General features: G+C 37.5%; 1 protein-coding gene across 1 annotated transcript in view; it reads left to right on the forward strand.

Annotated features, from left to right (window-relative positions):
• Window positions 1-23865, forward strand: part of TTC39B (tetratricopeptide repeat domain 39B) — a 70493-nt gene that overhangs the window by 33961 nt on the left and 12667 nt on the right. The window contains exons 3-13 of the mRNA XM_070742544.1: window positions 6299-6403; window positions 11124-11255; window positions 12039-12115; window positions 14349-14416; window positions 16448-16512; window positions 17886-17991; window positions 18451-18516; window positions 19827-19935; window positions 21798-21865; window positions 21948-22007; window positions 22653-22814. Of these exons, the coding sequence (XP_070598645.1) occupies window positions 6299-6403; window positions 11124-11255; window positions 12039-12115; window positions 14349-14416; window positions 16448-16512; window positions 17886-17991; window positions 18451-18516; window positions 19827-19935; window positions 21798-21865; window positions 21948-22007; window positions 22653-22814 (1018 nt within the window). The remainder of the gene's footprint in view (window positions 1-6298; window positions 6404-11123; window positions 11256-12038; window positions 12116-14348; window positions 14417-16447; window positions 16513-17885; window positions 17992-18450; window positions 18517-19826; window positions 19936-21797; window positions 21866-21947; window positions 22008-22652; window positions 22815-23865) is intronic.

The following is a 23865-nucleotide window of genomic DNA, read 5'->3' on the forward strand; positions in this document are numbered from 1 at the left end:
TCATTCATTCATTCATTCATTCATTCATTCATTCATTCATTCATTCATCTTTTTAATGCCGCCCTTCTCCTTAGACTCAGGGCGGCTTACAACATTTTAGCAATAGCACTTTTTAACAGAGCCAGCATATTGCCCCCACAATCCGGATCCTCATTTTACCCACCTCAGAAGGATGGAAGGCTGAGTTAACCTTGAGCTGGTGATGAGATTTGAACCACTGACCTGCAGATCTAGCAGTCAGCTTTAGTGGCCTGCAGTACTGCACTCTACCCACTGCGCCACCTTGGCTCATATTTCATAACTTCATATTTCCATGCTGTCAATTTAAAAATAAAAAAGTAGTTCTAAAGTAAGATCATGAGAATAAGAGTCAGCTCTACACTAAGGCATTAACGATATATTTTTCAAAATATTTAAAAAAATTATGTAAAGCATCTTCATGTTCTTTGGCTAAAATCTGTCAGTTGGTAGCAACTTTTATTTATTTCATAATTTTACTAAAAACATATCAAACAAAATTAAAACAGTAGGTTTGTATTTAGCAAGTGTGATTCAGACATTTTTTCTCATGACTGCATGGGTTTTCTTTGCTGCTTCTACAGTGCACATCCTAGATATCAATGCATGCCAAGAAAGATGTAGACCTATATTATATAGAAACAATTACCGGTAAGTGTATATCGTGGATCCAGTGTATACTTGCTAGAGAAGAAAGTGCTTCTATGGACTCATAGTCTTTGTGTATGAGACAAAGGAAAAAAAGAGGAAGCTGTAGCTTTTGTCTATATAGAAAACTTTCTCTTTCCAATATTTGCTGTGGTTCCTCATAGAAATCAAGTTTAAAAGTTTTCTTTTTACTTAAACTTTTTAAAGACAAAGATGATAAGAAAGACCTACTTTGAAAATCATTGCTAATCGTAGTCAGTAATAGGATGGGTGATTAGTTGAACAGATTAATTGGTGCCAGTTCTATATAACATACCAAAACTGTAATTACTTGTTTGTTTGTTTGTTTGTGGCTTAATATAATGTGTGAACCTTGCCAGGCCTATTCAAATTGCCATAAGTAAACTATGTATGCAATCATTCTAAAGAGTGAAAGAATACTGAGGTTATATTCTTGCTAATTGTTTGGGAATAGCAGTACAATTTAGAATTTGAAGTGACCTGTTAAATCATTAGTGGAATCTCTTGCTTATTTCAGAAAGTTTAAAACTCACAACATCGATATCATATCTCTTTTTCAAAAACTAAATTAAAAATGTCTATTACTCTTTTAAGGAATAATTCTGTTGTCAAACCCTTTAATTTATAAAGTTTTTTAAATGTTTAGACAAAATCTATATTTAACTTAAAAACATGAAATCTAGCCCTTTTTCTGGTCAGTAGACTTAAATTTTACTTAACTATCTTTCAAAATATTAGTACAATGCTGTCATTAGCAGCTCAGTTTATTCTTGTCAGTTTATACATATTTCTTCAATATTTTCCATGGCTCTAGTTTATCCAATCTCCTGTGCATCTTTTTTCCCCCTTCTGAATTCATTCATTTCTTGTAAAATCCTTCTAAAATGAAATTAGACATTCTAATCTATCTGGGATAAATCTGGAATAGTAATCTGATACATTTCCTTCTTTAGGGACAGATTATTCCCTGATAAGACTGATGATACCATGAACTAATTTTAGCAGCATTGTATAGCAGTGAATAAATGGAAGCTGCAGCAACCTATTTCATACTTCCCTCCAAAACAGTCTCTGGCCCTGCTCATAACTCAGACAGAAGAAATTAATTGCAAAAAGACCACCATTCTAAATTCTTTGCTGTACTGTACATTCATATAAACATTTAAGAAATGTTTTAAGATTGTTTTTAAAGTACATGGGTTTTGTATCTATTCTCTGAGTGTTAATTATTTGGGGGTCATCCTGTCACTTCTAAAATATCTCCAGAGTTAAGCCAGGAAGTTTCTCCCTTTTTATAACAACGGGCTATTGAGGATATAATTATGAAAGACTTTTGACTAAATACTTTATCCTTCTGAAGGGGAGATTGTGACCTCATAATGCATTGGACCTTTTTCATTTCAACATTTTTTTGAAAGGGTTGTTTCAAAATAATATCAGTTGCTTCCATCCTTCCTATTTGCTGAAGAGGTTATGGTTTTCTTCTATAAATTTGCAGGGGGATTTACCAGATACATACTATACATATCTATAAAACCCTATTCTCATTGCTTTCTTAGCTCTAATAGATTTATTTACTGTAGGATATTATTATTTACCTATTTTGTAATCCACAAGTTTTCCCCCTGTTTGTTTTCTGAATGTATACATGTAAGAAAGACCACACCTGAAATACAGAAATCAATTTTGGTTCACGTTACAAAAAAGATGTGGAGACTTTGGGAAAAGTGCAGAAAAGAGAAACTAGGATGATTAAAGGCATAAAAAAATATGAAGAATGGTTGCAGGAATCAGGTATGGTTAGTCTAGAGCAGCGTTTCCCAACCGGTGTGCCGCGGCACACTGGTGTGCCGCGAGACACCGTCAGGTGTGCCGCGGCGAGAGGCGGCGGAGGAGAGTGGGCGGATCGGGCGGGCAATGGGGCAGGGCGGAGAAGCCAGGGGCGCGTTTGGCCGGAGGCACCGTGGGGAGGCAGGGGCAGCCGCGGCTCCCTTTACTCCTACTGCCGCACCACCCTGCCCCTGCTCCCCACGGTGCCTCCGGCCAAACGCGCCCCTGGCTTCTCCGTCCTGCCCCATTGCCCGCCCGATCCGCCCACTCTTCTCCGCCACCGCCTCCTGCCTTGGGGCGAGGAATCCGAGAGTCCAGGACTGTGTGGCTTTGCGCCATGAAGAGAAAACGGCCGACTTTTCCCTGCTGCCGTTTTCTCTTCATGGCGCAAAGCCACACAGTCCCGGACTCCCGGATTCCTCGCCCCAAGGCAGGAGGTGGTGGCGGAGAAGAGTGGGCGGATCGGGCGGGCAATGGGGCAGGACGGAGAAGCCAGGGGCGCGTTTGGCCGGAGGCACCGTGGGGAGGCAGGGGCAGCCGCGGCTCCCTTTACTCCTACTGCCGTACCTCCCTGCCCCTGCCTCCCCACGGTGCCTCCGGCCAAACGCGCCCCTGGCTTCTCCGTCCTGCCCCATTGCCCGCCCGATCCGCCCATTCTTCTCCGCCACCGCCTCCTGCCTTGGGGCGAGGAATCCGGGAGTCCGGGACTGTGTGGCTTTGCGCCATGAAGAGAAAACGGCCGACTTTTCCCTGCTGCCGTTTTCTCTTCATGGCGCAAAGCCACACAGTCCCGGACTCCCGGATCGCTCGTTTCTCCGGTCAGCAAAGCCATCTGCCCAGGAAAGCGCAGCGCTGGCCGGAGAAGCGAGCAATCCGGGAGTCCGGGACTGTGTGGCTTTCGGCCGGGCTAACGGGAGGTGGCGTGAGGCCGGGCGCTGGGGACGTCTGGGAGGGCGAGGAGGCTGATGGCTGCTGCGCACTCCACTCTCTCTCCGGCTCTCTCTCGCTCTTTCTTTTTCTCTCTGTTGCTGGCGTGGTGAACGAGAGAGAAAGAGAGAGAGAGAAAAAGGAGGGGAGAGAGAATGAGAGAAAGAAAGCAAGAGAGAGAGAGAAAGAAAGGGGGGAAGGAGGGAGAGGGAAAGACATAAAGGGAGGGAAGGAGGGAGAGAGAAAGAGAGCAAAAAAGAGAGGAAGAAAGAAAGAAAGAGGGATGGAGAGAAAGAAGGGAAGGAAGGAAGAGAGAGAAAGAGGGAGTGAGAAATAGAGTGAAATGGAGGAAGAGATATTTTTTTTGTCCAAACTTTTCTTTAGCCCCCTCGCCCCCCCCCCTTCAGTGTTCCCCAGAATTTTGAAAACATGAATAATGTGCCGCGGCTCAAAAAAGGTTGGGAAACACTGGTCTAGAGAAAAAGGAGGTGACATGACATGAGTCTAGTATTTGAGGCGCTGCCACAAAGGAGAACATGTCAACTTATTTTCCAAATCACCAGAAAGCAAGACAAGAAACAATGGATGGAAACTAATCAAGGAGAGGAGCAACTTGGAATTAAAGAGAAACTTCCTAACAATGAGAACAATTATCTAGTAGAACAGCTTGCTTTCAGAAGTTGTGGATGCTTCATCACTGGAGATTTTTAAGAAGAGACTGGACACCCACCTATCTGAAATGGTTGAACAGGGGGTTAGAATTGAAGACCTCCAAGGTCCCTTCCAGCTCTATTCATATTGATTGAAATGTATATATTCTCTGTTAAGTGTAGTGGTTCTGTAACAATAAACATAAGATTGTTCCATATTTATTTCTGATAGCAGTTCAGAGTTATTATTTTGATTGGCTTGTCTATACCAGAAATATAAGCAAAAATGGAAACAAACACTGTCAAAGCCTACTGGGGCAGCCACATTTGACCTATGTGCACTGTAAGACAATATCTAACTTTTTCTAAGTGAGATGGCATAGACCCTCAATTTGTTGGTGACTTCTTCCTTTTAGAAAAAAATAATTTTCTTTCTATATGTTTTCACTCATTTTACTGTTAGAATTCTAGTAAGGATCAACAAAGATTTAACCAATTTCATTCTTTTCTCACCATAGAAGTCTCAGTAGCCAAAGTTCACAGTGTTACCTTGCCTTGTTGTAGTATCTCATCCATTATTTTGCATTCTGATTCATGGTCTCCATTCTATCCATCAGGGACACATCTTCACACCTTGGATGATTTGATTCTGTTATCTTACTGGAACATACAACAGGTTACACTGACTTTTTGGAGACCTCCACCAAAAGCTTTCCTATGTAATAATTGCGCAGGAAAATCTTTTGAGCTTTTCTTCATCTGGATTCCAAAGTCCAAGGGAATAAAATGCCTGGAATCTCAGGCTTGACATAATAGTGTAGATTAAAATTCCATGATTTTGTTAGTTACTTCTACTCATAGGAAAAACTGAATAGCCAGTGTATATCAGCCTGTGTGGGAAGCATACAGGATATCAGCTTTGCCATTGCCAAAACAAGAACAGATGGAAATTCCCTCCCACTCCAGAAAGGATTGCTTTTTTAGCTCTTTATCTAGGACAAGTAGGAGAAAGAGGTGCAAAAATTGGAACACCAATTGCAGTATAAAAATAGACCAGCAATTGCTGGAATTCTTTCATAATGGCTTCTAAGCTTATGAGCACCAGTGTTTCTGATTTCTTACCTACAATAAAGTATCCAATTTTCCTTTTTCCCAGGGTCCATTAGCTTCATTAATCTTCTGCAACATATATGATAATTGTGTAACATTCAGAGATTATACCATGATATACATATTTATAGACTACAATCTGCTGCAATATATGAAATATTATCTGGAGTTTGTCTGCCTGCCTGTCTCTCTAACTGTCTCTCTAACTATCTATCTATCTAGTTTGTGGGAATCAGGCTAGGAAATAGGACCACACATACAGTACATTGCTCTCTCTGACCCTAAAATTTGAGAGGGTAATATTCGGTAACAGTAATGGTGAACCTTTTTTTGTTCAGGTAGCAAAAACATGTGCGTTTAATTGCACATGTGCCCACACCCATAAAGCAATACACTCCTCCTGTGCATGTGCGCACAACCCTCTGTGCTGCTTGCCCCTCTGCACATGCGCGCACACCTCACTGAAGTTTCTGTACTTCCAGTAGGCCCGTTGGGCCATTTTTTGCCCTCCCCAGGCTTCAGGAAAGCCTCGAACCTGTGGATGGTGAAAAATGGGCCCAATGGGCCTACCGGAAGTTTGGAAACAAGCTTCTGGTTGAGCTGTTGGGCTATTTTCAACTCTCCTGGGGCTTCAGGAGGCTTTCCTGAAGCCTGGGGAAGGCGAAAAACAGAAGTTCATTTCCAAACTTCTGGTAGGCCTGTTGGGTCTGTTTTTCACTATCCACAGGCTCCAGAGGCTTTCCTAAAGCCTGTGGAGAGCAAAGTCACCCTCCAGAATGCCAAAAAATCAGCTGACCAGCACATGTGTGTTGAGCACCCATGGGGAAACACCTCGCGTGCCCTCAGATATGGTTCCATGCGCCACCTGTGGCACACATGCCATAGGTTCGCCATCATGGCTCTATAAACCGGATGAAGTGTTTTGGAATATTTAATACAATATTTTATGTTATAATGATTAATCAACAGACTCTTCATTATTTTAATATGATATTATCTAGATTAAACATTGAGAATCTGACTATATTAAACAACAGAACAGTGTTTGTAATGTGTAAGTGTAATGCATTTTTTTCTGTTTGTGCGTTTATTAGGGCTGCAAAAATGGACCTTAAATGTGCTATGGAAGAGTGTTCAATGGCATTAAATTTATTTCTTAACAATAAGTTTTCAGAAGCTCTGGAATTACTTCGACCATGGTGAGTTGTTGTTGGGGCTTTTCTTGCTGGAGCTTTTATCTACTAATAGAAATGTATTTAAGGCCTCTAAATAATATAACTTCAATTTCTGTTCTTGCCTAAAATATTTCTTTTACAACTATTTAATCCTATTCTCTAAAACAGGATAGTATTTTTTAAACTGTCAGAGAAGGATCCCTAATTTTTTTCCTAGGCATGATAGCCAAAGTCAGACCTTTGAATATCACTGAATATAGTTTTTTACTTGATTCTGTTTCTCAGCAGAGGCTCAAGGATTTCATGAAACAATATTCTGTTCTTTAAACTAGACTTTTGTTATAAAGTGTGGTCTTCAAAATGAACTTTTAAAATACTCTTTTTCTCCCTAAGGGTGGATATAGCATCCAGGAACAGGTTAACTCTGATTGCAATGAGTTTGTCAAAGTTGCTGAGGTTCCGCTCTTGTTGCTGAGTGGAGTGTGTGCGCTCCCACTGGTAGCAGCTTGCCAGACTCCACAAGGGCACCGCTAAGTAGTCACGATTGCCGCACCCACCAGAACATGGCAAGGAGGGCCTAGTCTAGCCAAGTGGAGGCTGATACTTCGCACCTGGATTGGATTGTGCCCAGCTCTAATGCTGAGCTATGGGATTCTGGGTCAGCCTTTCTCCCTCTAACAGAGGTAATCCCTTCATCTAGAGGCCATCTTGGACAACTTCCAGAGGGTACTTTCACTCCTATGGCTGTGTGGCTCTGGACTACAGAGGAACCTAGATTGGTCATACCAGAGAATATGCAGGCCTTTGTCGCAGAAGTGATACGCCAGAGCATCTCACAGGTCTCACAACAATTGAAGCAGGAGTACCATTACAACTTCAGTGGTCACAGCCACACAGGTGTTTCGGAGTTGATTATACTTGTAGACCATACGATGGTGTATGAGCAAAGGTCTGACCACTCTTGATGACCAGTCTCAAGTTTCGGAGGGAATCCGGAACCCTGACCTAGAACTGTCAGAAGATGTAAGCATGCAACTGGAACAGCCTTCTTTCATAGGGCTATTTCCAACACACTTCTTCAAATCATTACTGCAGAAGGCAAAGATTGCAGCAGGTCTTTTCCCAGTGACCTTGGACTGAGATTAACAGTTCTGGATTTCACTGATACTTTATTCTTGGAACACACCTCAGAGGAGGATGTGGTCCCATCCACCGAAATTATTTGAGAACATTATAATTTGCCAATGGGGATCACCGGGCATGGGGCCCAATCCATTTTCAGCAGAGAAAAGATTGTACAATGTGGCTCCTCAGATATCCAAAATGCTTCAGATCCCTTCTATTGATGCTCCAGTAGTCGCACTGCATACTTTTCCAAGTATGCCTGCGGATCCAGCTGAGGAATTATGCCCAGAGGATCGTAGAACTGTTTATGCCCAGAGGATCGTAGAACTGAATAGTCACTGCAAAACGTATATCAAACAGCAGCGTGGGTGATTCGCTCCTGTACTACAGCATCTTTTTTCTCATAAACATCCCTCATATGGCTCCACCAACTGCAGGAAAGTACACCGACTGCAGACATTCAGCTAAAACAAGATATCAATAAGTTGATAAGTTGTTCAGTTGATGATAGATGCCACATTAAACATGTCCCATTTTGCTTCCAAATCTATTGGAGCATCAGTAACAGCATGGCGGATGCTGTGGCTCAAAAATTGGCAGACAGATGCTTGCCACAAATGATGTTTGACAACATCAGCCTTTGCTGGAGATCATTTGTTTGCCAAATGTTTAGAGCCATTATTGATGGTGTTAAAGGGCCATAGGAATATCCTCCCCCCTCCCCTCCCTGTGACTAGGTGTAATGACTACAGGCCATCACTCTACTTCTGACAGCCATTGTATCGGTACACCAGTTAAGATGCTATGTCCCAAATGTTACAGGGGTTTTACAGGCAGAAGCAGAGACAATGCCACGAGCATCTGGAAACGGGGCACTGATTCAAATCTTAACAGCCCTTTAGAGGGGAAGGAAGTTGTTCATTCTGATGCCCTCAGTGATTATATTCCTGAGCATCCAGTCGGAGGCTGGGGTTTGGCGCTCAGGTCTCTCTCTTGAATTCCAGTCCATTCCCCTGAGGTTTTGTCTACACTGTCCAGTTTCCAACATACCAGCCAAACCGATTCTCATGAAGACAGCTGTTCAGCACTTGCTGGATATCCATGCCATTGAGGTTGTCCTTGACGATCAATGTGGACATCTTGTTCATGGTCCCAAAGGCTTTGGGGGGATGGAGAGCAGTTCTCGATCTTAAACGACTCAATCGTTATGTCATTTATAAATGGCTTAAAATGCATTCACAACCATTTTATAGGGCATTAGGGAAGATGTTTTCCTCACTTCTATTGACCTCACAGAGGTATATTTACTTGTGCCAATTATTGCACACCATAGACAGTAGGTTCCAGTTTTCTGGAGCTGATCAGTATAGGGCTATGCTGTTTGGGCTATCGTTGGCCTCAAATTTTCACTAAATTGTTAGTAGCTCTCACTGCCTGTCTGAGGGCATTACTTGTGCATGTCCAGTGCTACCTGGATCATATCTTAATTCAATCATTGTGCTCCATCCAGTCTCAGGAGGACTTAGAAACCACCATCCAGGTACTGCGACATATGGGCTCTCCATAAACATGGAAAAGAGCTACCTGTCAGCATCTAACAGATCGCTCCATTTAGGGGCTATAATTGATTCAGTTCAAGGCATGGTATATATGTCCCAAATAGACAGACCAATATTTGAGAGATGGTGGCCACTATTGTGGGGAATCAGTCAGCATCTTTGGCCATCCTAGTGAGACTACTAAACAAAATGGTGTCAACATTTGCCATTGTTCCCTGGGCCCATATTCACTCCCAAGACCTCCAATGTTTCCTCTTGCTGTTTCAGAGATCAGGCAGGGGCACCTCTCCAGTCAGGGTTCAAATGCCACAGAGGGTCTTATCATCCCTGGATTGATGAGGAACCCAAGCACTGTCCAGAGGCAGCCTGTATCAGGAACCTGGCCAATTGGGCCTTACAACGGACACCAGCTTGACGGGCTGGGGGACCCATATATTATCACACATGGCTCAAGTTCAGTGGAGCAGTCCGGAATGAAAACACAGCATAAATTGTCTGGAGCTTTGAGCAATCCACCTCAATGTCCTCCACTTCCACCATGTGATATCAGGGGATCATATATTGGTGACAATCAACAATATTGCTGCCAAGGCCCACATGAAGCGCCAGGTCGTTGATGGATGAGGTTTGCCAGTTCATCCTCTGGGGGGAACAGTACCTCTCCCTTCAGATGGATCGTATATTAGGTATAGCCAATGTGCATGTAGACTGATGGTTCCATGAGGTGCAGGAAATTATCCTGCCAAATTTTTGTCCTTCACCAGTTCACCCTTCTGAAAAAAGCTGGTGCAAGCTCGGTGAATGAAGGGCCCCACGTATTTATATCAACCAAATGGCAACGTTCCACAGATCAGAATTGTTATTTCTCTCCATTTAGCTATCATCAATGGACCATAAGGTCATACAGTCCAGGGTAGGCCGATGGATATGCTCAACTATAGCAAGAGCATACAAACACCAATCACAGCGGGTGCCACCACGAATCATGGCACAATCAACGAGGAATGCCACAACATTGGCAGCATGGGCAATGCAAGGGTCTCTCAAAGAAATTTGTCATATGGCAACTTGGTCTTCGTCTTCCTTTGTGCAGCATTATAAGGTCAATATTTTTGCATAGGCCAAGGCTTCATTTGGTAGGAGAGTGCTGCAACTGGTTCTCCAGACCTAGACCCTCAGCACCAATCTAGAAAACCAGGGTTCCCACCCATTTTGACAGACAGTTTTGGTATGTCCCATTCCTGGATTCTATATCCGCCATGAAAGCCTCTTCTCAGAAAGATGAACATAGCATCTAGCCCCGCCAGTTTTTTCTGATGGACTGTTGGCTTTGGTTCAGCAGGAGGAATAAGTGTTCATTGACTATGGCACAAAGGAGCCTGTTGCTTCTTCATCAAAAGCTGTCAGGGGTAGAAACAAGGGCGGGATCTGAACAACTTTGACCAGACTCAGTCCTATCAGAGAGCAGATAGAGTTACCTCATTCCTGGATACTATATCCACTTTTCTGAAAAGAGGCATATCAGGAAAGACCAACACCCATTTGTATTTATTTTACAAAATGTTTAAAATTTATTCATTCAGACTTATTTTATCAAAAAAATAAAATGTATTTTTGTTTTAGTGGTTTATAGAGTTGTAATTTTTTATTATTTTTGATATAAAAAGACTAAATTTTAATTATTAAAAGTGGCATGTTGATTTCTTGTCAGCCTTTGCATCATGAGATAATTACTTTTATCAGAGAGAGATCATCAAAATATTGCAAGACTTGGGAACCCCAAGCAAAAAGTGTTCCTGATTGTTTTACTTAAAATTAATATTTTAGCTCATATTTTGATATATACTGGAATTCACATATTCTTTGAAAAGCAAATAACAAAGGAGGTTGGACTCCAAAATAATTCCCAAATAAAGAAAATGCATAATTTAAAGAATGTTAGAGGCATGGCTTAAAATGTTATGTTGGACACAAAGTATTTTAAAAATAAACTGCATTGTAGAAATTTTAAAATCTCACTTTTGTTTTATCACTCTTTTTATATTTTATTTTCAAAATAGGTCTAAAGACAGCATGTACCATGCCCTAGGTTACAGCAGTATATTAGTTATTCAAGCAGCAATGACATTTGAACAACAAGATATCCAAATGGGACTATGTACAATAAAAGAAGCTTTACAAACTTGCCAAAAGTAAGATGGAACAATTTTATGACATTCTTGTAGGATTGACATAATCAGGATTGGTGTTATTTCATTATGTAATAAATATATATATTTGTTTGTGTTCTGCCTTTATTATTTTTATAATAGAATAGAATAACAGAGTTGGAGGGGATAAATATTATTTTATTTTACAAATAAATCAAGGCAGAAAATAAATCCAACACCCTTTCTCCTCCTATTTACCCCACTACAACAACCATGTGGTTGGGTGGAGGGAAAGTAACTAGCTCAAGGTCACCCAACTGACTTTCATGGTAGAGCTCTAGTTAATTTGGAAACTAGAACATTCAAGGTAGCTTTTCAGGTTGCAACTAATGGTGAATGGGGTGGAATGTCACCAAAGGAACCACAAATGACAGCCTTAAAATGTTGCAACATAGAGATATGGACAGTAACACGAGGCACACTATTCTGGTGTGTGTGCGTGTGTTTGTGTGTTGAGGATGTACTGTGTACTGTGAATTAAAAGATTTAAAGAAGCATTACTGTACTTATTTCTGGCTCCAAGATTGAAGCACAACACAGCAAAACAGTTGTGTGGAACTGTCCATAATCTTTTGGCTCCATTCCCTTATTCCCCTGAGAGGTGGGCAAATTTGTGTTTGCTTAGCATCATGTTATTGGAAATTATTTGTGCAATAGTACAATGTATTTCCTATATATTCAATAGAGCACAACTTGTTTAGTATTCTTTGTTTTTATGATACTTGCTTCAATTAAACAATGTTATTGTCATTTATGTCAATATAGGTTTAGAAAAAGAAACACAGTGGTGGAATCATTATCCAGTTTGGTTTCAAAACAATCTGTAGATCAGCTGAGTGAAGGTAAGAATATATATGCAGACTTCCCATGATATTTGTGTTTTAGTCTATTTGGCAAAAAGTTATATATATTTTTTACACATAAACGCACACATGGTATGAAAAACATGTACATTTGCAAAAAGTCTAAAACTCAAATATCATGGAAGGTATGCTGTCTTTATTTTTATTTAAAAGTATACTTAACTTTTTTCACTTCTGTAGAAAGAAAAAATTCTGCCCAGATTATCAGAAAATTAGGGTTCAGTTCAGTAGTGAAATCTACTTACTTTCCCTACCGGTTTGGAAGCATGCATTTAGCGTACACTTTTTCACACACACTTTATCACCCTCTGTGCATGCACAGAAGACTTTGCACATGACAGAGGGTTAAAACAAAGAAAATGGTGATGTCCAGATGGGTGGGTAGAGCCTCTGAACCACCGGTGGCCACCACTACCAGTATGCCCAAACTGGGCCGAACCAGTAGCATTTCACCCAAGTTCTGTTTTGATCTGCCTTGTGAAACTTTGTTGTCAAAGGGTAAGAATCACACCTAGACTGTTTCTGGATGGAAAACTGTCCCAATCTTCTTCCTTAAAGATCCAAAAACCATGGAAGCCTGAAAGTTGATTATCAAGAGTTAATATTTTATAAATTTTAACATTTAATTTTAATGTTGGTTTAGATGTTGCTACTTCTCATTCGATTAATAGGCCCCTTTCATATCCTTACACTTGCAATAATGTGGAGTGCATTTTAGGGCATTATGTGCACAAGAAGACGTGCCTGAATATAATTTAAACTTTAGTAATCAGCTTTCTGACTGTCCAATGCTACAAGCTCTGAAATAACAGGCTTCATAAAACACCTATAAAACATTTAAGTTTGCAAATGATCCATATAATAAATTTATTATTGCTGAGATTTTACACAGTAATTAGGAATGATTCATCTATGAATTTGCTTCCTTGTTCATCTATATCATTCACACTGTGTAAGTATCAAAGGATTGCAGTCTAACCTTAACAGATAGTTTGAAACATAGGACTGGTTGCTTTATGGCTGTTCAAAGTTACATCAACCACCCATAAAAGGTGTTTATGGTCCCTACGAGCCTTTTCTTCCTCCCATGGGTGCTGCAGGCCTTAAGCCTGATTCTACCCCACCAAGCCTCACATCCTCCTCTTCACTTACCTTTTGAAGAACTCTGGGGTCTTCTGCAGCACTGGAAGAATCGCTTAATTGCACAGCCATGTAGCCCAATTCTGGAAGTTCCCACTTGGCCACATTGAATTCTGATATGATGATCCTAATTTTTACAAAGCAACCTAGAAATCGGCAGCTAAAAGCCAGATTATAAATCAGGTATAATTCTCCAAATATTTGCCTATCAATTTTTATAGTTCTACTAAATGCAGGGCACATCAACATTATATCAGCCAAAATGCATGAAAAATAACAGTTATATTATAAGGGCCTATTGAATCCATACGCTGTGTTTTTATATTTACTCTGTGAGCCGCTCTGAGTTTTCAGAGAAAGGCGGCGTACAAACCTAATTATTATTATTATTATTATTATTATTATTATTATTATTATTATTAATAATAATAATAATAGTAATAGTAATAATAGTAATAGTAGTAATAGTAATAATATTAATAATAATACTTCATATCTTGCTGCTACATTTTATTGTTTTATAAGGATGCATCTAGTTATAAAACTATTGTGTCCCATTGGATATTGATTTGCTGCAATCTGATTAATGACCATAGTAAAAAACCAATGTTGCTACTGGTAAGTGTTGTGTTGTTATATGTTATTTACTGAATGTGTCCCTATAAATCTTTCATATGTATTCAGCAAGCTTACCTGAACAATTGGAATGGATGGCATGTATATTTATATTTCTTTGTAACCAAATATAGTACATAAAATAATGTATATTATAGAAACAATAAAATAACATTAACATAAAACATAACAGTTTGCAAAAATAGTAAAGAGACATATGTTCAGTGTTTGGTTAAATAGTAGGTTGAAATGATAACTGATTAACCAAACAATACAACATTAAAGGTTAAAGTAAGAAAAATAATGTTAGTCAATTAAAAAAAAACATACAAATATGAGAATACAGCAATATTTTGTGGAATGCCTTTTGATTTTTAGCATTTCTTGCTTTAATAAAAATGTTGGGTACTAGATATATATATATGTATACATACATACATATTTCTTTTTTAAATAGAGGAAATGCATGCAGAACTCTGTTATGCTGAATGTTTACTGCAGAAAGCAGCCTTGACATTTGTACAGGTAAATATAGTGTATAAGTAATACAGTTTGTGTATATATTGCCAATCTATTAGAATATAGGACTAAAAACAAATAATTTTCTTTGGTATCTCACTAATGCCTTTCTGAGGCAAGACAATCAGATACAAATATGAATTTATTAATATTAAGACATGGAGAAAGATTATAATTTCAGTGGTGAATAGGATAGAATAGAATAGAATTCTTTATTGGACAAATATGATTGGACACCAAGGAATTTGTCATTGATGCATATTGTATGGTGCATAGTGAAAGTAGTTTGTGCATTTACTTTTTAAAGCTAAAGAAGGATTTGTGAATCTCAGTGAGGTCATCTGGCAAATTATCTTCAGCATACACATCTTTTCTTATCCATGAGATTCTTTCATCAGATATAACAAAAATTTGGAAGTAATAAATTCTGTATGCATATTATAATGTTCAGAAATATTGATGCACAAATATCTTATTTGGAGTTATTACTTGCTGATATACAAGATTGTCTTGCCAATTACTAGAGCATTAGATGTGACTGTGTTATTTTTGAAATGTTCTCACCTGAAACATTTAATCCTGCTTCATAGACAGACATTATAAATTTCTTCCTTATTTGCTCATGCTTCGGAACAAACCTTTCTCCTGTGCAAAGTAAACATCACGCTACATTATAGATACAGTAATGACTCTTGCCATTCTGTTTCCCACAGTGATAGACAGACAGCCTTTTTACCCATCCCATAATCAAGAATTCTGGACTTCAATAAAATGTTTTGTCTGGCCAAATCTGACTTAGCTTCCATATTCATCTACATCTTGTGTGTGTGTGTGTGTGACTTTAGGAGGGGATTGATGGGGATTGGGTTCTGCATTGGAATGCTGTTAACCAACTCCAAAATTGTGCATGCACGAAAGCCAAAAACCTTGCTGGAATATGGACGCACCTGCGTCTCTGTGCACGATTTCGCTATCTGCACGGGCACAGTGGCATAACTCTGCTGAAACTCACGAGACCTCCAGAGCCATGGAGGTGAGCCCAATTAGGCGTTCCTGTTAGTAGCCCACCTTTGCTCATCTTCCAGGACATATCTAAATAGAATAGAATAATAGAATTGGAAAGGACCTTGGAGGTTTTTTAGTCAAACCCCTGCTTAGGCAGGAAAACCTACACTGTTTCAGTCAAATGGTTATCCACTTTATGGCTTTTTGGTACTGTCCATGGTGTTTTCATGGCAAAGAAACCGGAGTGGTTTGCCTTTTCTTTCTCCAGTGGATCACGTTTTGTCAGAGCTCTCTACTATGACGTGTCTCTCTTGGGTGGCCCTGCATAGCATAGCTCATAGCTTTGTTGAGCTACGCAAGCCCCTTTTACCACGACAAGGCAGTAATCCATGAAGAGGGAAAATCAACAGTACAGCATATTAAAAATAGTAGAGTTGTACTTTATTGAAGCTAGATGTAGTTCCTATATTATCAAGATGAGCATATTTGATATAAACTATTATTAATAATTATGAATCATATTGCATAATACCATTCATATACTAAAACTGGAATCATAGAGAAAGTGTAGCTTTTGTGTACAGATAACAAGTGGAAATTGCTGAAGAATTCAGTTTTCGAAGCAAAAGATTCTGGAAGTGCCAAGCTTTGTTTTCCATTATGTTATTATTATAACTAATATTACAGTTCTTGTTATTTTTATTATCATTTACTTTTAGCACCCTCTAGTGTTATCATAATGTTATTTCAATTTGTTCCATAATGTTTTGTTTCTGTCATTTCTTTAATGAAATCTCTTGGTTAAGAATAGCTTTCACATTGTTATATATATATATATTTAGAAGTGTGTGTGTGTGTATGTGTGTGTGTTTGTGTGTGTGAGAGAGAACATTTAATTTTTAAAGCTATTTTCAAATTATACATTTTATAGTATTTATTCATTTTTAAAATCCATAACTGAGTATGATGTATTCAGCTATATACATCATGAATTTTGTTCATGATTTAATTTAAAATGTATTTTTATTCCAGGATGAAAATATGATCAATTTCATCAAAGGTGGCTTGAAAATCAGAACAAGTTATCAAATATATAAGTACGTTCTTATAGTATTTCACTTAGGCTGTGTATTATGTCTGTTCATGTTTTATGTTTCAGTAAATTAATTCCTTATTGTAGCATTAAATAGTGGGGAGAAATTTCCTGGATTAAAAAAATTCTATCATTTTGCAGTGATTTCAGTCCTGCCTTTATTTAGTCCCCTCTCCTTTAAAAATCAATAAATAATTATCTATCTATCTATCTATCTATCTATCTATCTATCTATCTATCTATCTATCTATCTATCTATCTATCTATCTATCTTCTACCTACCTATCTACCTACCTATACCTACCTACCTATTTAGATTGTTTTATATTGTTCTGATACCAATGGTAACTGCTTGTGAATTACTTTCTATTGTCAAATCATTTCCATAACATTATTAAGAAAACTGCAGTGATGCAGACACCAGGAATTAAGCTTGGCTCAGTGCCATGCTTACTGCTTGATACACAAAAGGTTATGGTTACATCATACACTAAGCAGCACCACAAGATATCTAGGATTACTTCCAGTTGTGTGATTCTGCCATTTAAAGTTCACAAGGTATTATAGAGGACACAAAATATTGTGTTTTTATACAAAGAAATAGTATCGTGGGGAAGACATGGGTGGAATTATGCAGGCATGGTATGGATATGAATGAATCTACAAAACAGTATAGGAAATTATAACCTCCTGGTTGTAATTTTTTCCAAATTTATCCTCCCATTCAAATTAGTATTTTAGTTAATATGAGATTATAGATATGTAATATGAAATTATAGGTCTGTATCAGTATTTATATATATTTATATTTTAAAAAACCCTGGGATCTGATTTTAAATGAGGTTGTCAGGAATTACTGTATATAGAAAAGAAGTTTCATCTTTCTTTATTCCATAGGCCTCCTTTTTCAGATTTGTAAATTTATAGAAATACTAAGTAAGCATTTAATACACTGATACTACAGTGTAAATAGGCAAAACAGTAGGTGTCATTAGTCAAATTACTCTGAAATAGATTTTGAGATTCAAGAATAGAAAATAATGGAAATTTAAATAGATCTGAATTTTTATGATAATGTTGGTGAAGCAAGTATCTGGAAATTTAAATTTAGATAAGGATGTAAGACAGTCATGCATCCCTGGGTGGTTAGTAATGTGGCTCCACAAGATATAATAAATATAAAAAAGGAAGTTTGTTATTTATATTCATTAATTATGTATACTTCATATGCAACCTAAGACAATTCATCTTCGCTCATTGCAGTCCAACCAATGATGTGTAGGGTATAGCTTGATAAACTAAATATTTGAAATAATAATAGTTCATATTATTATTGCTGTTATCTAATTTAGCATGATTTGTTTTGTTACTCAAAAGGGAATGCCTTCAGATTCTGCAGATGACCCAAAGCAGCAAAATCAGGAATGAAATATTCCACCAGTTTGAAGGGGGTGTACAACTAGGAATAGGAGCTTTCAATCTGGTATGAGAATTCCTTCCAAAGTGTAATCAAACTTTTGATGCATGAACTATTTAAAACATGTGCACTATATTGTACTTTTCAAAACAGTATTGTGCTTTCATTACAATTTTTAAAAAATGTCTGTACATATGCATCTTATGATTTGTGGTTTTATTGGAATATAGAACTGTCTGAGGTTTTTTTTTAGTGTAAGTGTTTTAGATTTATGTGATTGTTCCTCTCACCATGGCTCTGGGCAGAAAACAAATTTAAACAAAATGTAAAACCATTAAATTATACAATTTCCCACATATAATTTAAAACATGCCAAGTGTAAAAAACCATAACATCAAGTCATTTGGATTTTATTAATGTTATCTGAAGATTGTGCTGAATGTTTTTAAAACTATTATGCTATAACTTAAATATTTTTTCTGCTGCATTAAAACAGATGGAATCTCCCCCCCCCCTTTTTTGCAGATGCTGTCCCTTTTACCAGGAAGAATTCTCCGACTTCTAGAATTTATTGGGTTTTCAGGCAATAGGGTATTATATTTAATTTTTATTGTAATGAATTTTTAAAACAGCTTACGAGCTCTGCTTGTCAGGACAGTAATAATAATTGATGCATCTGAATCATCTTTGGATTGGGGTATGAGATGTAGGTGATACAAAGGATTTAAATCTTTAATTTTAAAATCTTCAATATTTTTATTGAAAATATTAAAATATTAAAAACTGTTGTTTTTAATAAAGCAGATTTTACAAATAATAGGATATAATTGCTGTCACCAACTGTTAACAAAATTGTTCTATTAACAGAACTTACCCCTTGACTGGTTTCTTTGTTCACTTTCTCTCTCTTCTCCAGTGAACAATGCATATACTTCCTCTCTGTCTCCTGTCTATAGCCTTGTCAGAATAGGACAACTTGCCACAATCAAACTTGCCATGGTCAACTCATCACAGCCACCTTGCTGTGGGACAACTCACTACAGAATAATTTAACAATTCAATTTAGTTATTTAAAATATTTTAATTTTTGTCATTCACATTTTATTTTGTCCCTCCTTTTGCATCTTTAAATGATTCTATTCCACCATTTCTTTGATTTTAGTTGCAAATTGGATGTAATCAGTTCACCATGATGAGTTGTCATAGACAGTCGTATGCCTGAAAGTGGAGAGGAAGCAATGGAGTACTCCACACTGACCCCAATCCATGGGAATGAGGTGTGAAGGCTTACGGGGAAGGCCTTTATGTGCATTCACTTGAACACAAAAATAGTTGCATTTTGATCCATAACCCTTTTATATTTAGGTTGTGGAACACACAGAGCGGGGCTGTCAAACTCACGGCCTGCGAGCCGGATGCATCAGTTTAGTGAAGGGGGAAAAGTCCCAATATGTCACATGATACCACCGTGAGTTTAACACCCCTGACATAGAGATTTGTACTCACACTTCAGAATGAGTACAAATCTCTACATCAGGACTGTCAAACTCTTGACCCATGGACCAGATGCATCACTGGGTGGTCATGCTCATGCCCGATTTAGTGAAGAGAAAAAAGATCCTGATACGTCATGTGACACCGCTGTGATGACGTGAGTTTGACAACCCGCTCTACATGATCCACAACCTAAATAAAACGGGTCATGGATTAAATAATATTCAATATATTGAATAATCCATAAGACATACATCACCTCAGTTGCAAATGATACTGACGTAGTTGGAATTCTACCTCACTGCTGTGTTCATATAAGTTTATTTTTTGTGTTTTCTTGAAATAATTAGCATTCATAAAAATGACTTATTGTGACTTATATTGTACAATTTTGTGGCTGTTGACAGGAACTTGGTCTTCAACAGTTACGGGAAGGAGCTTCTGGTCCCAGTTTACGAGCAATACTGTGTACTTTTACCTTGTTGTTATACCACACCTTTGTTTCATTAATCCTTGGTAAGAATTAAAAATGAATACCCAGGTGAAAAATAATTCAGAGTATCACAAATTATAATATACTTCCTAGTATTTATTTGTTTCATTTGATTTTTAGCAACACTAGTTGCTAGGTTTGCAGTATAGAATGGATTTAAGTTAATAAATTAGTTAACATTAGTGACGGTTAAGCTGGCCCAATTAACTATAATCTTGATAAAAGAAAGAAGGGAGAAAATTGTTCTACATAGGAGAAAAATGCCTGTACATGTTTTTTGCTATTTTAACATTTGATAAAAGCCTGTCTGTAGCACATCTTTGGAGGAAAATGAGAATAACAAAGCAAAAAAAAAAAGTTCATTTTTTTATAATTAAAGTGTAGGATTTTTATAAACATAGCATGATGGGGTTTGGAATTATGCATGCCAATTTGAATAATTTTGATGCCTTTCAATTCAGAGCATTTATATTAGTAAGAATTCAAATAATATTCAAAGAATGCAAATTAAATTAGTCATGAACTTCCTATGATAATATTAATAAATGAATATTAAATGTATCAAATTAATTCATATTTAACATTTGTTTCAGATGTTTGGAAAGATTAGAAATAGTTTTTGGTTTCTGATCTTTCTTCATTCATACACTTTTTGAAGATAAAGCACTTCCATTAGTACACAGAATGGGAGATAAGAGATTTTTATAGAATTGGATATCTAATTATTAAAACTCCTTTACTATTGAAGTTACTTTGATAAAAAATAGGTTAAAAACTACAATTTAATTTTAAAGCAGTTCAATCATTCTTTCATAAATTATCTATATGTCATCAGAGAATTGACATCTACTGTATTTAAAAGCAATATTACATTAAAAACAACAGGTTCTTTTGAAATTAAAAAAATATCCCTCTGGAAAGATAATTACAGATCTAAACCCAAATTTATTTGAAACATGTTATTGCATAAACAGTAATTCTTTTAATCCAAGTGTTATTTATTTTAGATTTAATTATGTGGTCACTTATTAACTATATTAACATTAATCGTCTTTCTACACAAGTGTTGATTCTGGATAGAAAAATAATACTTGTGCTTTAAGAGAGTGAGAGATTTTCATTTCCTTTTGGCTTTATCTTCATCTTTCATTTTAACTATGGTCCCAATACTTTAATTTTGTTAAAAGAGCAAGAGAAAAGAAAATCATATTTAAGTATTAAATTTGGAGGTTGTTTTCTTTTAAAAAACCCCAACTCTAATGTTTGATAGTATCTTTCAATGTTCTACTTCACTGTGGATGTCTTCCTGTACTGTAATCTTTTACAGTACAAGTTGTTCTCAACTCACAACCACAATTGAGCCCAAAATTTCTGCTACTAAGTGAGACATTTGTTAAGTGAATTTTGCCCCATTTTACGACTTTTTCTGACACAATTGTTAAGTGAATAATTGCAATTGTTATGTTAGTAACAGTTGTTTATGGTTGTTTAGTGAATCTGGCTTCCCCATTATCTTTGCTTGTCAGAAAGTCACAAAAGCTGATTGCATGGCCCCAGGACACTGCAACCGCCATAAATAAGTGCTAATCGCCAAACATCCAAAGTTTGATCATGTGACCCTGGGGATGTTGCAACCGTCACTTTTTTCAGTGCTAAAGTAACTTTGAATGATCACTAAAAGAACTGTTATAAGTCAAGGACTATTTTTACTATGACAACTTTTATTAAATTTCATTACAGTAGGTTTTCTTCTAATATTGTTTTCTAATAATACTATATATTAATTGTATTGTTTTCTAATAATACTATATATCCATTAGCTTGTATGAATCAATGTATTAGATCATTATCAATACTGAGAGAGGATATTGATATTTCTATACAGGAACAGGGGAAGCCAATCTCCTTGAAGCAGAGGCCCTCCTTCAACCTTATCTTCAGAATTTCCCAAAGGTTTTATGATTTCACATTGTTAAGTATTTTTAACTGTGTTTAACCCTTCTACCTTACTAACAAAGTTGCAATCTTTTTCAAGGGTGCCCTCATTCTGTTTTATGATGCCAGGATCAACATATTGAAAGGAAATTTTGAAAAGGTAACAGCAGATTGCCCCCTTTTAAAATAAAAATTGAGGTTCTGCAATAGTAATAAGAAATTGTTGTTCACAAGGTTAAAAATAAATCAAAGAAGAGGAAATTGAAGGAGAAAAAAGAAAACTTGAGCACTGTTTGGTAAAATAATCATAATGATCAACTTCAGTAATAACATTTGAGAATGTAAAAAGCAAAAAAACAACAACAAACCCCCCCACACAAACAGACCCATTCCTAAACAGCTGTTACTCCAAGTTAGGGAATATCAATATCAATGTTAAAGTTAATTTTCATAAGAAGCAAGTCCTCATATTTACAGTTTTTCATGTGAGATGGTGAACCCTCATAAAAGTTTAGCCTAGGTAAAAATCAAATATATTGTTCTTTCCTTGCTAAATCTGACCATTGTTATAAAGCTGTCTTAAAACTTTTATACAGGGTTATTTAACCAGCAATTAATTAATGTCCATGCCACCTCTCACGCATAATACCAATTGCAGTTGTTTGCTTGAATATTCTAAATTAATGAACCATAAAATTCATTATACTCATTATATCTTTTTATATAAAATGAAAATAAAAGACCATAATTTGAATGAGAAATTTTCTTTTATATCCTTTGACTTTTTTCTCCTTTTAAATTCCAGGCTGAGGTAACATTCCAGAACTGCATTGCAGCTCAGCAAGAGTGGAAACAGATCCATCATCTCTGCTACTGGGAATTGATGTGGTGTTACTCCTTCCAGCAGAACTGGCTTCAAGCATATCGGTATGCAGATCTGCTTTGCAAAGAAAGCAGGTGGTCAAAGGTAAATGGGTAACCCAGTACTGTTGTGAAGTGGTGAGGACACTTCATGCTTACACAGTATGTCATCATAAAAGCCTCCCTGGTTTAAATACTCAAATGTCATTCAGCTGAACATCCATTTAAAGGCAATCGTTAATTGTAACTGATTGTTAGCAACTGGGAAATTGGCAAAGTGGAAATTATAGTAACAACTACTGAGAAAAAAATGCTTTGCTAGACCATTGTGTAACAAAACTTTTGCCAGACCCATCCTTGAATACAACTCATCTGTTTGGAACCCATATCGCATCTCAGACATTAACACCCTTGAAAATGTCCAAAGATACTTCACCAGAAGAGCCCTTCACTCCTCCACTCAAAATAGAATACCCTATGAGACTAGACTTTCAACCCTGGGCCTAGAAAGTTTAGAACTAAGACGCCTTAAACAAGATCTAAGTATTGCCCACAAGATCATATGCTGCAACGTCCTGCTTGTCGGCGACTACTTCAGCTTCAACCACAACAACACAAGAGCACACAACAGATTTAAACTTAATATTAACTGCTCCAAACTTGACTGTAAAAAATATGACTTCAGTAACCGAGTTGTCGAAGCGTGGAACTCATTACCGGACTCCATAGTGTCATCCCCAAACCCCCAACACTTTACCCTTAGATTATCTACAGTTGACCTATCCAGATTCCTAAGAGGTCAGTAAGGGGCGAGTACAAGTGCACTAGAGTGCCTTCCGTCCCCTGTCCTATTGCTCTCCTATATCTCCTATACCTTTCTTCTACAGTGGTACCTCAAGATACGAACCCCTCGTCTTACGAACAACTCGTGATACGAACCCGGGGTTCAGAAAAAAATTGCCTCTTCTTACGAACTTTTTTCGAGTTACGAACCGGCGTTCGGAGACTGCTGGGAAGCCGCGCGGCTGTTTTAAAAGGTGACAGCCGGGCGGCGGGGCTTCCCAGAAGCCTCCCGAACGCTGGTTCGTAACTTGAACAAAGTTCGTAAGAAGAGGCTGTCACCTTTTAAAACAGCCATGCCGCTTCCCAGCTGTCTC

This window comes from Erythrolamprus reginae, chromosome 2 (assembly GCF_031021105.1).
Source record: "Erythrolamprus reginae isolate rEryReg1 chromosome 2, rEryReg1.hap1, whole genome shotgun sequence".
Taxonomy (NCBI): domain Eukaryota; kingdom Metazoa; phylum Chordata; class Lepidosauria; order Squamata; family Dipsadidae; genus Erythrolamprus; species Erythrolamprus reginae.